The sequence below is a fragment of the Rhincodon typus genome, chromosome 35 (assembly GCF_021869965.1).
Source record: "Rhincodon typus isolate 14 chromosome 35, sRhiTyp1.1, whole genome shotgun sequence".
Taxonomy (NCBI): domain Eukaryota; kingdom Metazoa; phylum Chordata; class Chondrichthyes; order Orectolobiformes; family Rhincodontidae; genus Rhincodon; species Rhincodon typus.
Window position 1 is genome coordinate 4594738 of NC_063366.1, and position 14719 is coordinate 4609456.

Sequence of the window (14719 nt, forward strand, 5' to 3'; positions counted from 1 at the left end):
TGGAAGAGTTTGACTTTGCATGGATTAACCTAGCTGAGACTGCTGGAGGGATCGATTGACAGCTTGATGCCTGAAATCAGTACCTTGCTTTTAAGCCAGTTTGATAACCAATATCCAGCTTGCTCATGTTATTTAGGCCAAAGCTTAGAGGTCTTGTTGGTAAAAATATGACGACTCTTTTCAGGTCTGCCTGGCAATGCCTGCAGAGAGAGGGAGAAGATGCTGGGGAACTCTAGCACTTGCTCTCAATTGTTTTTTCTTTATTTATTCATGGGATGAGGGTGTCACTGGCTAGGCAGCATTTATTGCCCATCCCTAATTGCCCAGAGGGCAGTTAAGAGTCAACCACATTGCTGTGGGTCTGGAGTCACATGTAGGTCAGACCAGGTAAGGATGGCAGTTTCCTTCCCTGAAGGACATCAGTGAACCAGATAGGTTTTTCCAACAATCGACAATGGATTCATAGTCATCATTAAATGCTTAATTCCAGATATTTATTGGATTCAAATTCCACCATTTGCTATCGCAGGATTTGAACCCAGGTCCCCAGAACATTCTGAGGAAGGGTCACCGGACCCGAAACGTTAACTCTGTTTTCTCCTTCACAGATGCTACCAGACCTGCTGAGCTCTTCCAGCAACCTTGTTTTTGCCCCAGCACATTATCAGGTTCTCTGGATTAACAGTCCAGCGATAATACCACTAGGCCATCACCTCCCCCTGAGCAGCAATGGGAAAGAATGCAGTTCATATACAGAAAAATGGGAGGTTTCAGCTGGACCTTATCGATTCTGCAGTCACTTCATGTTGCTAATTTTTTCTGAAGCAATTAAATACTGATGGCATGACGTTCATGATCATTCTGCCAAAAATGACCAACAATTTACTTCAATTTCTTGGGATTTTCCACTTTACAAACTATGAAATTTCAGACAGGTCCAGGGAGTTCCCCACTTAATTATTTCTTACAGCATTGCCTAATTCTAGGTGACAAACTGTGATACTGAATACACAACATTGATCAGTGTGATGAGCTGCATATATCCATGTCTAACACTATTGATTAAATTATGTTGATAAAGAATCAAAGTTTCTATACACCAATTAGAAAATGATTTGTTTTCAATTTCATGTTTTAGCCTAAAGAGCTTAGTGGTCTTCGTTCTGAAGCTACAATAATTTCTCAAAATTATGAGGGAAAAATGAATTTAATTCAATAAATTTGTTGTTGGATATTTTATTTTTGATAGTTTAATCTCTCCTTATTGCATATTGGCAATCTAAGCAACAATATATTCATCCTTGTTAAAATCACAATTGCAAATTGTTAAAAAATATGCATCTATTGAACTGTGACTGCATATTGTGTCAAAATAATACAAGTTGTTTTATCCCCAGAATCATTCACTAATTTCACAGTCTCTTTCATTTATCAACTTCAAATATTAAACATAACAATTTTGAAATGGTATATACCCACAAAGGAAATTAAACATTGTTCACAATAACATTTATGGAATAATTGCATATACTATTATATCAGGGGGCTTACTGAAATTTCCTTCATGACTGTGGGAAAGGTCTTGAGAATAATTTGGTGTGCCATCCTTTAGAAAATCATCATTTGCAGTCTGAAAATTTCTTAAGTAGAAAATAATTATTATTTCTCACGTTAAATGGTGTTGAATATATATTCTCAGAACAACAGAAGCATCATGATAATAATACAAAAAACATCAATACAGAACTTTTTTTAAGAAGCCATGACACTTATATAAAGAACTATTAGTCTTAAAAATGGCCATTACAGTCTAATGGAGGGTTAATACAGTCTAATAAAGGGCTGTTACAGCCTAATATATTGCCATTACAGTCTAATAGAGGGCCATTACAGTCTAATAAATCACCAGTACAGTATAATAACTTGCCATTAGTCTAATAAATCACCTTTGCAGTCTAATAAAGGTCCAGTGTAGTCTAATATACTGCCACTACAGGCTAATAAAGGGCTATTGCAGTCTAACAAAGGACAAAACTAGCTTATGAAGGGCCTTTGACAGCATGCCTGCATTACACCATCAAGAAATCACCTGACTACAATCCATTGAAACAATACAAGTGAATGCTGCATATATATTTACATATATTTACGACTAAAGCATTCTGAAATGAAAACACGAGTGCCAGATACCATGCAAATTTGTCAGCATGTAGGTGACAAGGTTGGTGAGGTGATTCGTGCTGTCACCCGAGACTGAGACCTCCCTCAAGGGGGAGCTGTCACCATGCGATATGGAACACAGTTAGCCAGACAGAGAACAATTGAAAGGACCCGAGAAGTATAAGTATAATTTCCAGAACAGAGAAACTGTCCTCAGATTCTGTCTGGACTGATTCAACAGAGACTATTAAAAATGCCAGTTCCACACTTTCAACCAGAAATCTCATGTTGATTTTTAAAAAAATCATTCATGGTGCGTGGGCATTGCTGACTAGGCCAGCATTTATTGACGATCCCTTGATCTGAGTGGTTTGCTAGGGATATTTCAGAGGGCAGTTAAGAATGAAGCACATGGCTGTGGGTCAAGAGTCACACAGAGGCTAGACCAGGCAAGCACATTATATTTGCTTCCCTAAAGGGCATTAATAAACCAGATGGGTTTTTATGACAAATGACAATGTCTATATGATCACCTTTAGACAAGTTACAAATTTCCAGATTTTTCAAAGTAGAATTCAAATTTCACCATCTGCCATGGTGGGATTCAAACTCATGCCCCTAGAACATGAAGCCTGGGGTTCTGGATTACTGGCATAGTATCACTGGACTATCGCCTCTCCAGAGGAAGAATGAAGTCTGAAGAGTCTGAAGGTGCAGAGTCAGATCACAGAGTGTAGTGAGCAGCTTCCAGAGAACCTGATGTGCCAGACTGGTGAGCCAGGCTAACATCTATCCATGAGCTACCGAAAGTATCTGTGTGGCAGAGAGGCAAGTAAGAGATCTGATGACCATGAGAAGGATTTTTCACAAACCTCTGCTGGGAATAGTATCTCCTGTATAAATGTTTTGGTGTGAAAGGAGGTTCCCTAACCAAGAGAACAATTTGTGACAGATCTTGCATGAGTATAGTTCCTCTTGTGTGAATCCACTGGGTACACGAAGCCTTGGTGACTCTGGGAATATCACACATTTGAAAGTGAATGGTTCCTCTGTAGGTTCAGTGATCATCTAAACTCCTCAGTGCACACCCACACTTGAAGCTTTCGTCTGCATATGCATTTGTTTGTGTCGGCAAAGGTTTGTTAACTTCGAGAATGATTTCTCGCACATCTCACATGTGAATGGTCTCTCCACTGTGTGAATGCGCCGGTGAATCACCAGGGCTGAAGACTGCGCAAAGCCCCTGTTACATATCTCACACATGAAGGGTTTCTCCCCTGTATGAACCCTATGATGTATCAAGAGCCTCTTAGATGTCACAAAAGTTTGATCACAAACTTCACACTTGAAGAGTTTCTGCCCTGTGTGGATCGTCTGATGAACCAGGAGGGTCGATAATCGTGTAAAAGCTTTGTGACACATCTTGCATATAAACAGTTTCACCCCCATGTGAATGTGTTGGTGTATGTGGAGATTTGATGACTGCAAGAATGATTTGTCACACACCTTGCAGGTGAATGATTTCTCTCCTGTGTGAACACGTTGGCGTCCATAGAGATTCCATGACTCTGAAAATGATGTGCCACAAACCTCGCATGTGAATGGTTTCTCATCAGTCTGAATCCGTTGATGTTTTACTTGGTCTAATAATTGTCCAAATCCCTCCTTACGCACTTCGCACTTGAGGAGATTCTCCCTGGTGTGGAGTTTATGATGCCGCAGGAGGTGAGATGATTGTCCAAAGGCTCGGTCACACACCTCACATTTGAAGGGTTTCTCCCCTGTGTGAATCCTCTGATGCATCAGGAGATGGGAGGATTGGATGAAGGCCTTCTCACAAACTTCACACCGAAAAGGTTTCTCTCCTGTGTGAATCTTCTGGTGTCTCAGCAGCCTTGTAGATGTCACAAAAGCTTTATCACAAACCTCACATTTGAAGGGTTTCTCCCCTGTGTGGATTGTCTGATGGACCACAAGGTTTGATGACAGTGTGAATGATTTGTCACACACCTCACAGGTAAATGGTTTCTCCCCTGTATGGATGCGTTGGTGCACACGGAGGTTCGATGACTGTGAAAATGATTTGTCACACACCTCGCACGTGAATGGTTTTTCTCCTGTGTGAATACGCTGATGAACGAGGAGGGCCGATGACTTTGAGAAGGACTTATTACACACTTCACATCTGATGGGTTCTTTCCCAGTGTACGTGTGTTTGTTTCTCACAACTATGGATGACTGCATAAAATCCTGATCCTGCACCTCACTCTGAAACGGTTTTACTTCCATGTGGCTGATCAAGGATGTATCTTGTGTATTAGAGGATCTTATAAGCCTGTGCAGATCTCTTCACACATCTCACACTCAACAGCTTCTCCCCTTTAGGAATGAGTCAGTGGTTCATGAGGCTCGATGAATGATTGAAGCTCTCACCACACTTCTTCCCAGCCTCACCGTGACCGATCACCCACAGTCAAACCTTCAGAAAGGTTGATTCTGATGGAAGGCTCCACACTACTGACCAGTTTCAGACCTGATGATATGTCCAAGTTTTCCTGACCCAACTGATTTCCAAATGATGGTTTCACCAACCTTCTCTGTGTTGAGCAATGCTGTGAAGGGACTGGACGTTTTCCTATGGTTATGCAGCTGTTCCTTGGATGATGGTCAGGATCGACCTGCAGTGTCTATCCTCTCTGTATTCCCTGGTGTAAGATGGTGCAATCCTTCTGTAAAACAGGAAAAGGAAACATGATTTCATCCAACTCCCTCTCCTCCTTCGCTGAAGGGACTAACTCCTCAGTGAGAGGCTGTTCCATCGTGAGCAAGTCTGCTATTTCCCATGTGTGTTTGGGTTTGTGTGTTGGGGAGGGAAGAGGGTGGGGTGGGGTTCGGATACAAGCCTCACACTCACAGACCCATACAGTCATACAGCACGGAAACAGACCCTTCAGTCCACCCAGCTCATGGCGAACATAATCCCGAACTAAACGAGTTCCACCTGCCTGCTCCTGGCCAGTATCCTTCCAAACCTTTCCTATTCAGGTTCAATTACTGTACTGGCTGAAGTAACCCTGGAGTTAAACACTGACAGTGTTTTCTCTCGAGTAACACCTGCTGCCTATGGCCAATGGTAACTTTCACTTCACTGTAACTACAGCACATGGACCGTAACAGTTCAAGAAGGCAACTCATCATTACCTTCTCAAGGGCAATGAAGGACAGTAATAAACACTTGCCTTGTCAGGGATGCTCACATAGGTGAACATATATTAAAAAAAGTATGTGCATTTTTGCAAATGAGGTTAAGGTATATTCAGATTTAACTTCTTGTATTCCCACAACAATCCAATAAACCTCTTAAGATCGGCTATCAGTTACTCGTTTTTAAGCGAAAATACCCAGTTTCTTTACAGCCTTGCACACAACTCAAATTCTTGGCATGAAGAATTCACAAGAACACCATGCAACATAATCAAACAAATCCTCCAGCTCATTGTCCATTTGCAGCCTTCATCATTCCTGTTCGACATTGTTGGATATGTTGAGCTTTGGATCTACTAAGGCCCCTGGGTCTTTTACAGTGTCATTCTTAACAATTTCAACTTAATTCACTCAATGCGTGTGTCATTTGTTTTTGCATTTTCTTTGCAGTACTAAATGTACTTTCAATTATTGCCAAATCACAGACATTGTTTACAGTAAGGATTGGATTACAATTGTCCAGTTTCATTTCAATTTGAATCCACACATGCGGCTTTCATTTTCCTTACTTGGCTTCACACGCCCTGCATTTCCAGCAGGGACATTGTCTGTTCTTGGTTACCATCCAAAGTACTATTTTCTTTTCCTCTGCTCAGCCCCTATCTTCCCAGGCATCAGGAGGGCAATGGACTAGACAACTGGGTGGAGTGTAAAGCAGGCTATTGTTTCACTATGAGCTTGTATCATGCTGGCGAAGTCCAGTTTCATCCTTAGAGTATGGGTATAATATAAAAAGCACTCAGGTGAAATGTCAATTTCAGCATGTTTACCAAAATAACTTGAAGAAAACCCATAAAAAGGGGAAGCAAACACAAGAACCTATAAAAGTATTGCTTCAGTACAGTTGATTGAAGCATTTAGGTTTATCCTAGGAAATTAGTAACACTAAGTAGAGATAGGATCAAACTTAAAGAAAAAGCATATAACTGCATAAAGATGGGTGGCAGGTCAGAAGATTAGTCAGAATGTAAAAACCAACAGAGAGTAACCAGAATTTTAATTAGATGGGGAAAAATAAGAGTTTAAATGAAAACACAAAACAGATAGTAAGATTTTGTCATGATATTTGAAAAGTGAACATTGGTCATATAGAAAGTGAGTCTCAGGAATCATGGAAAATCAATAGATGGCAAATCAATGTAACTAACACTTCACTGTGGCGGAGATAAATAACAACACAGAAATCGTAGAAAATCAAGAGAAGATAGCATGAACTGCAGATGCTGGAGTCAGAGACAAGACAGTGTGGAGCTGGAGGAACACAGCAGGTCAGGCAGCATCACAGGAGCAAGGAAGTTGACGTTTTGGGTTAGGACCCTTCCTCAGAAATAGGGAGGGGAAGGGAGCTGGGAAATAAATAGAGAGGAGGTGTGGGGCTGGAGAAGGTAGGTGGGATGGTGATAGGTGATTGAAGTAGGGACTGGTGGGGGTTGGTCAGTGAGGTGGGAGAGAAGATGGACAGGTTGTGTCAGGTCAAGGAGGCAGGATGGAGGATGATAGGTTTGGTGCAGGTAGGGGGTAGTGGAGATTGGTCAGCAGGAAGGGGAGGGCGCATAGGTAGGAGATAAGATGGACAGGTTGTGTCAGGTCAAGGAGGCAGGGATGAGAGGAATGTTTGTGTGTGGAATAAGGCTGGGGGTGGGGAGATTTTGAACCTGGTGAATTCTGTGTTGAGGCCATTGAACTGTAGGCTCCCAAGGCAGAATATGAGGTGGTGCTCCTTCAGTTTGTGGGTGGTGTAATTGTGACACTGGAGGAGGCCCAGAATGGACACGTCACCCAAGGGAGTGGGAGAGTTAAAATGGGTGGTGACCGGAAGGTGTTGTCATTTGTCGCGTACAGAGTGCAGGTGCTCCATGAAACGGTCCCCGAGTCTGCGCTTGGTCTCACCGAAGTAGAGGAGGCGACATCAGGAGCAATGGATACAGGTATGAATCAAAGAGCTCAAAAAAATGAAAGTCACCAGGGAAACCATACTGAGCATCTTGTTGAAGTGAAGTGGTAGATGCAGTTACAGTTACAACAGTTAAAATACATTTGGACAAGTACAAGAACAGAAAAGGTTGAGAGGGATATGGGACTAGTTTAGTTTGGGAAACTTGGTCAGCATGGACGAGTTGGACCGAAGGGTCTGTTTCTGTGCTGTATGACTCTATGTGAGATGACAAGTCCTGAAGCACTTCATCAGAGTCTTAAAAAATTGGCTGGTGAGATCGTTAATATGTTGATTTTAATTTTTCAAAATTCCTTGATTCAAGGATGGTTCTCTTAGATTGTGAGACAATAAATGTCTTTTATTCAAATGGGGAGGGAGGCAGAAAGCAGAAAACTACAGGCCAATTTTTGTCATAGGGAATATGTTATAAACTATTGTTGAAAATGTTGTAGAAAGACACTCACACAGGTAATCAGGTGGAATCAGCATGGTTTTTGTAGTGATTGGAATGAGGTTGACCACATGGACCTCATAGGACGTGAGTTCCCTGACTGGGGCTGCTAACCCAGTCCAATTAGGGAGCCCTAGCTGACAGATATAAGCACGAATGTCAGACATGCTGTTCATTCTGAGAGCTGGATCAATGTCAAGGACATTCCACGTGTAAATAAAGGGTGATGTGGTGACGAGATACCGGCCTCTGTGGAGTTATTTTAGTTTCATGGAAGGAAAATCATGTTTTACCAATTTATTCGAGTTCTTGAAGAATCCATCTGCTTTGGATAAAGGGCAACTGTTGAGAACTGTTCTGGAGTTCTGAAGAAGGGTCACTGAGCCGGAAGTGTTAACGCTGCTTTCTCTCCACAGGTGTGCCAGATCTGAAGTTTCTCCAGCAAATTTTTTTGATTGCTGAATATTAATTTTCGAGATCTTGGCGTGGTGAAATACTTAAATTAAGTTTTTTTTTAATTTAGGAGGAGAATATGCAGGGTGTTGGGAGGTCTCAGAGGGATTTGAAAAGACAGAAAACATCCAGATCCCAAAACAAAGAGAATTGACTATTCATAGTTCACACGATAATAACCAGCTCCCAACACAGACAGAACTCAACAACAGGAAATCAGTAGGAATCCTCAGACACTCTGCACCTCCCACATAATGGCACCTCACCTTCTCATATTCAGGGATGAACCATCAACAAAACTCAGCCTGGAAATCAGAGGGAAATGCTTCCAATAAACACACTCAATATCCAACACACAGCTCCAGTCAAACAGTTCAGCACAAAGCACCGAGTAAACAGCTCTCTCAGCTGGATCTTCTCACACAGCATAAGGAACATTTCCACCCCTGATTACCCACAGGATAGTCAGACTGCCTGAAGATTGGTGTGGATATTATGGGATACAATTTGTATAAAAGCTGCTCCTTCACTCACCATCTCCTCACTTGGTTTTCAGTCCCTATAGGAAGTGAACCAGCTCTGGAAGAGGAAGAGGTGGGAATGGGCAGCGTGGGTGGGCTCTCTGATTGACGTCTCTCACAGCCAATCCAAATATTTCTGCAGCAACATGAGTTTCCCGAAGGTTGGGAAACTGACCGGTGAAGTGGAGGTGACTTTGAGCAGCAGATCAGGTGGGGATTTAAACTTGTCAGTGTCCCATCTGAATAAAACCTCACTTATTGCAGCTGCTGTCTCAGCTCCCCTGGTAAATGTTTGACTGAGATTTCTAGTGTAGGAATAGCATTCTTCATCCTCAGACTTTCAAACTGACGGCATCAGTGTGGGTTGTGTATCCTCAGATGTCTGACAGCAGATCAGAAGAGGAAGACCCATAGAATCCAAGACAGTGATGATGTGCAGTGGTGGGATCAGCAGACACACGAGGTGTACAGAGGTTTAGGAAGGACCCTTTGTCTCAGGGAATGGTGCTTGTTTTGTATCTGACTCCCCTGTCTTGATCAAATGTTGCTTCTGTTTAGGTTCAATTTCTCTCAGCTCCAGTTTATACAAATCAACATTCACTTCCTCTGGATTCCTGTACTGGGCTATCCCAGTCCACTTCCTTAGGGATGCAGCACGCAGACTGGAATCATGAATATGCATCATGGCAGCAAGATGACTGGTTAGCACTGCTGCCTCACAGCATCAGGGGCCTCAGTTTGATCTCAGCCTTGACTGACTCTGTGGAGTTGGCTTATTGGAGAGTCAATGCAGACTTGATGGGCCAAATAACTTATTTCTGCACTGTAGGGATTCTATAAGTCTAATATGACTGATTGTTGGTACACTGAGTGTAATTTGAAGATCAGATAAAGTCAGCAGAAACTCACTGTTATTTTTATTCCCATCTGGAGAAGTGGTCATTTCTGTGGTTAGCAGAGTCATACAGTATGGAAACAAGCCCTTCAGTCAAACTAGTCCATGTTGACCATATTCCCAAACTAAACTGGCTCTATCTGCCTGCGTATGGCCCATATCCCTTTCCTATTTATGTACTTATCCAAATGTCATTTAAATTTTGTGCCTGCATTCACCAGTTCCTGGCTGATGATTAATGAGCCAGTGTTAAAGATCACAAAAATTCAATGTTCACACAGCAGAACTTACATATAAAGTTTTCAATGTGGTTAATTTTAGCCAAACAATGCTGATTAAACCAATGCAAACTCACAGTCACAATCTGAGGTCTTTGATGCCAATTTGTCAAGAAGTTTTACAAAAGCAAACATTTTTTAAAAATTCAGTTTGATCAATTACACCAGATTCATTTAAAGGTTAACACATAATGCATTCAAATAAATTGTGGGTGATATTTGTACAAGGAGCTTTGAGCCAGAGGAAACTTTTGCATGGACCCAACAAGAACTTCAATGCATTGTCAACGAATACTCCATCTGGAGTTGGACTCAAACCCAGAACCTTGTTCTCTGAGTCAGACGAGTCCCACTGCAGGAATTGAGCACAAGATCTCTTGTCTGGGACTGAGGGGTGGAAGAGATTACAGAAATAATGAGAGGTGAGACTGTGGAGGAATTCGAAAACAAGTTCAAAATCTTCACTGAAGCCAACACTGAGCTTTCCTGGGAAGAGTGGGTTATTCCTCGAGTTTGATTCATGACACAGTGTTCAAACTGTGTCTAAACAATAGAACTTTCCTGAGTGGATGAAAGCAGAATGGTGCATCGGCAGTACTGATTGAAGACAATTCCTTAAGATGTCTACTCCAGCTGACACCAGGGACTACACCACCTTTCACAGCTTCAGGAACCCAGACACAAAGACAGCATTGACATCTGCAGCTCCAACGAGTTATCACTTTAATCAAATCAAACCTTAAGGCTGTCATTTTACAGAGGTAAAAGCATTTTATACACAGCCTTGGGACTTAACCCCTTAGATACTGAATCAAATATAACAGTAATAAGCTGTGCCCTATTGAACAACCTCAAGTCTGAGTCAGAACTTTGTGGGATCAAGTCTCATTTCAGACATTCCAGTGCAGTACTGAGGGAATGCTGCACTGTTAGAGATCTTTCAGATGGGTTAAACCAAAACTCTGTTGGTGCTCAAGTGAACACTATATTGCAGAAGAGCAGGGGAGCTATCAGCGATGCTCTCAGCAAGATGTGTCCTACAATCAATGTCACAAAAACTGATTGTCCGATCATTGTCACACTGCTGATTTTGGGAGCTTAAATTGTCTGCCATGTTCCAACATGACAAAAAAATCACTGCATTTTAAATAAGTACTCAATTGTCACTGTCAGTGAAGTGCTTTCCAATGCACTGAGCACTGAAGCTGATTTATAAATGCAAATCTTCCTTTCTGAAGAAAATGTTATACTTTGTGTGAACGGGAAATTGTAAACCCCATGGGGGAGAAGAGATATTAGCCCACAGTGATATTGCCCAATTGTGTACAGCACTCTTAATGCGGGCTGAGAGATGATTAAAACTGTTAAAATTGAGATAGATAGAACCTATGTCTGACAATAAACCCAAGGGTTACAGAGCCAAGGCAGACATAGAGTTAAGGTGCAGACCTGACATGATCTAACTGAATGGTGTAATAGGTTCAGGACATTACTCCCATTCCAACATTCCTTAAATTCCTCTTGATTGCACTCTTCACTCTCAGCTGCAACAGCAATTGGTCAGTGTCATCCTCTTTAACATCCAGCTAACCTTCTGACCCCATACCCTCTCCACCATGAAGATACTTTCCCCTTTGTAACATCACCCATTTCCAACTACACCATTCCGAGATTAGTCCATCTACTGTTGAAATCCTCATCCATGCTATTGTTATTTCTAGACTAGAGTAGACCAATACAATGCTCTCCTGTCCAACATCCTATTTTCCATCTTCCGTAAACTTCAGCTCAGCTAAAACTCTGAACTCCATCCTAATTCATACATTTATCACCCATGGGCTCACTGACCTGCACTGGTTCCCATTCCCCCAGTACCTCCAATTTAAAATTCTCAGGTTCCAGTACAAATTGCCACATGGCCTCTCCCCCTCCTTGTCTCTGTCACCTCTAGACCCTTTACCCTTGGAGTTCTCCACAGAAGCACTGCATATGGAATTTTCTTGGCCTCATGCGCTGCTGATGGACAGAACAGATCTCACTGCACAACAGCAACACAGCGACAGGAACTGCTTTATGGTCTACAACTTTTAATTGACTTGCAAAGATCGCTGATATATATATTTTATAGTAGGATGTGTGGTCATCCCTCAATGCCCTTGTGAAGATGGTGGTGAATGCCCTCATGACCCTCTGCAGTCCAAAGTGCTGCAGTCAAACCTCGCTGTTATTTTACAGGAAGCTGAAATTGACACAGCTGATCTGGTTTTGGATCTCCTTGTCAATGGTGATCTTTTGAGAGAGGAGGATGTTAAGTTCTTGGAACCGCTCAACATATTCCAGAGTCTCTGCTTCAACATAAACGGAAGGTGGAATATTTGACTGTCCAGTTGTGAGTAGATATTAGTTTTGTTTTAATTCATTTTGTAGGATGTGGGCATTGCTGACTGGCCAGCATTTATTTTTTGTCCCTCATTGCCCTTGAGGTCTTCTTGAACCGCCACCTACTGCGGGTTGTCCCACAATGCCATTAGGGAGGGAATTCCAGGATTTTGACTCAGCGACAGTGAAGGAATGGCGATATATTTCCAAGTCAGGATGGTGAGTGGCTTGGAGGGGAACTTGAAGGTAGTGGTGTCCCATATATCTGTTGCCCTTGTCCTTGGAAGTGATTGTGGGTTTGGAACGTTCTGTCTGAGGATCTTTGGTGAATTTTTGCAGTGCATCTTATAGATAGTGCACACTGCTGATACTGAGCGTCAGTGGTGGAGAGGATGGGTGCTTGTGGATGTAATGCCAATCAAGTGGGCTGCTTTGTCCTGGATGGTGCAAAGCTTCTTGAGCGTTGTTGGGGCTGCAGTCATCCAGGCAAGTGGGGAGTATTCCATCACACTCCTGACTTGTGCCTTGTAGATGGTGGACAGGCTTTGAAGACTCAGGAGGTGTGTTACTTACTGCAATATTCCTAGCTTCTGACCTGCTGTTGTAGCCATTGTGTTTATGTGGAGAGTCCATTTGGGTTTCTGGTCAATGATAACCCCCAGGATGTTGATAGTGGGGGATTCAGTGATGGTAACACCATTGAATGTCAAGCGGTGGTGGTTGGATTGTCTCTCATTGGTCATGGTCATAGCCTGGCATTTGTGTGGCACAAATGTTACTTGCCACGTGTCAGCCCAAGCCTGGATATTGTCTAGATCTAGTTGCATTTGAACATGGATTGCTTCAGTATCTAAGAAATATCTGAGAATGCGCTGATTGTGCAATCGTTGGCGAACATCCCCACTTCTGGCCTTATGATGGAGGGAAGGTCATTGATGAAGGACCTGGGACAACATGTTGTAAGGGCCCATAGCCTTTGTAGTATCCAGTGCCACCGACCGTTTCTTGATAGTGGAGTGAATTGAATTGGCTGAAGACTGGTATCTGTAATGCTGGGGACCACTGGAGGACGGCGAGATGGATCATCCACTCGGCACTTCTGGCTGAAGGTTGCTGCAAAAGCTTCAGCCTTGTCTTTTGCACTGGTGTGCTGGGCTTTTCCATCATTGAGGATGGGGATATTTGTGGAGCCTCCTTCTTCAGTGAGTTGTTTAATCGCCCACCACCATTCACAAATGGAAGTGCACAATAGCATAGTGGTTAGCACTGCTGCCTCACAGCACCAGGGACCCGCGTTTGATTCCAGCCTCGGGCGACTGTCTATGTGGAGTTTGCACATTCTCCCCATGTCTGCGTGGGTTTCCTCCAGGTGCTCCGGTTTCCTTCCACAGTCCAAACATGTGCAGGTTAGGTGGATTGGCCATGTTAAATTGCCCATAGTGTTCAGGGAGGTGTAGTTTAGATGGGGTACAGGGGGATGGGTCTGGGTGGGATGCTCTGAGGTTCGGTGTGGACTTGTTGGGCCGAAGGGCCTGTTTCCACACTGTAGGGATTCTATGATTTCTATGATAAGTGGCAGGACTGCAGAGCTTAGATCTAGTCTGTTGGTTGTGGGATTGCTTCACTCCGTCTATCACTTGCTGCTTATGCTGTTTGACATGCAAGTAGTCCTGATTGGTGGCTTCAACAGGTTGAAACCTCACCTTCAGGTATGCCTGCAGCTGTTCCTGGCATGCCCTCCTGTACTCTTCATTGAATCAGGGTTGGTAATGGTTGAATGAGGGATATTCCAGCCATGAGGTTACAGATTGTGCTGGAATATAACTCCGCTGCTGTTAATGGGCACAGCACCTCATGGATGCCCAGTCTTGAGTTGGCAACATTCCAGGACAGGCCAAGATCATTGTACAGAGAATTGAAAAGATCAAGAGAGGTTTGAAAATCTGCTGCAGAGTGGACAGTGACACTGAGCCACCTGTAAACTGTAGATTGTATGTATATATGGTGGTTAGTTTAGTTTTGACATGGAGGGGACTGAGGTAAATGTTTCATGCTGACACCAGATGGCAGTTAATCTTTGGTGAGGTGAATACTTACTGACAGGTAGATTGTAAATAGAATGGGGACTTTTCACACAGCCCTCTTGTTTGACAGCAGTCTGGATTTTGAAGGGTTCTGTTTCAGATCTCCTGCACAAGACAGTTATAGTCATGTTATCATGAAGCACTTACAGGATTGGAATGGAGTTTCTCCAACATCCAAGTCATCAGTTCACAATGCGCAGAGCCCTATGATTTACAGAGTTTAATACTTTGGTCATATCAGTTAATATAATGAAGAATTCCTGGTGTTATTCTCAATATCTATCTTGGGTTTGTCTGG

At 42.8% G+C, this 14719-nt stretch overlaps 1 protein-coding gene across 2 annotated transcripts in view; it reads right to left on the minus strand.

The window, feature by feature from the left end:
• Nucleotides 1-1220: 1220 nt before the first annotated feature.
• The window catches only part of LOC109936038 (zinc finger protein 271-like), a 15278-nt gene continuing 1779 nt past the window's right edge, over nucleotides 1221-14719 (minus strand). The window contains exons 1-2 of one of the 2 annotated variants that reach the window (XM_020534650.2): nucleotides 8799-8839; nucleotides 1221-4889 (exon numbers count right to left, since the gene is read on the minus strand). In XM_020534650.2, coding sequence (XP_020390239.1) covers nucleotides 3238-4449 — 1212 coding nt within the window. In that variant the 5' untranslated portion in view covers nucleotides 4450-4889; nucleotides 8799-8839 and the 3' untranslated portion in view covers nucleotides 1221-3237. Of the gene's footprint in view, nucleotides 4890-8798; nucleotides 8840-14719 lie in introns of those variants that run through there. The other variant, XM_048616815.1, reaches the window with a different exon arrangement.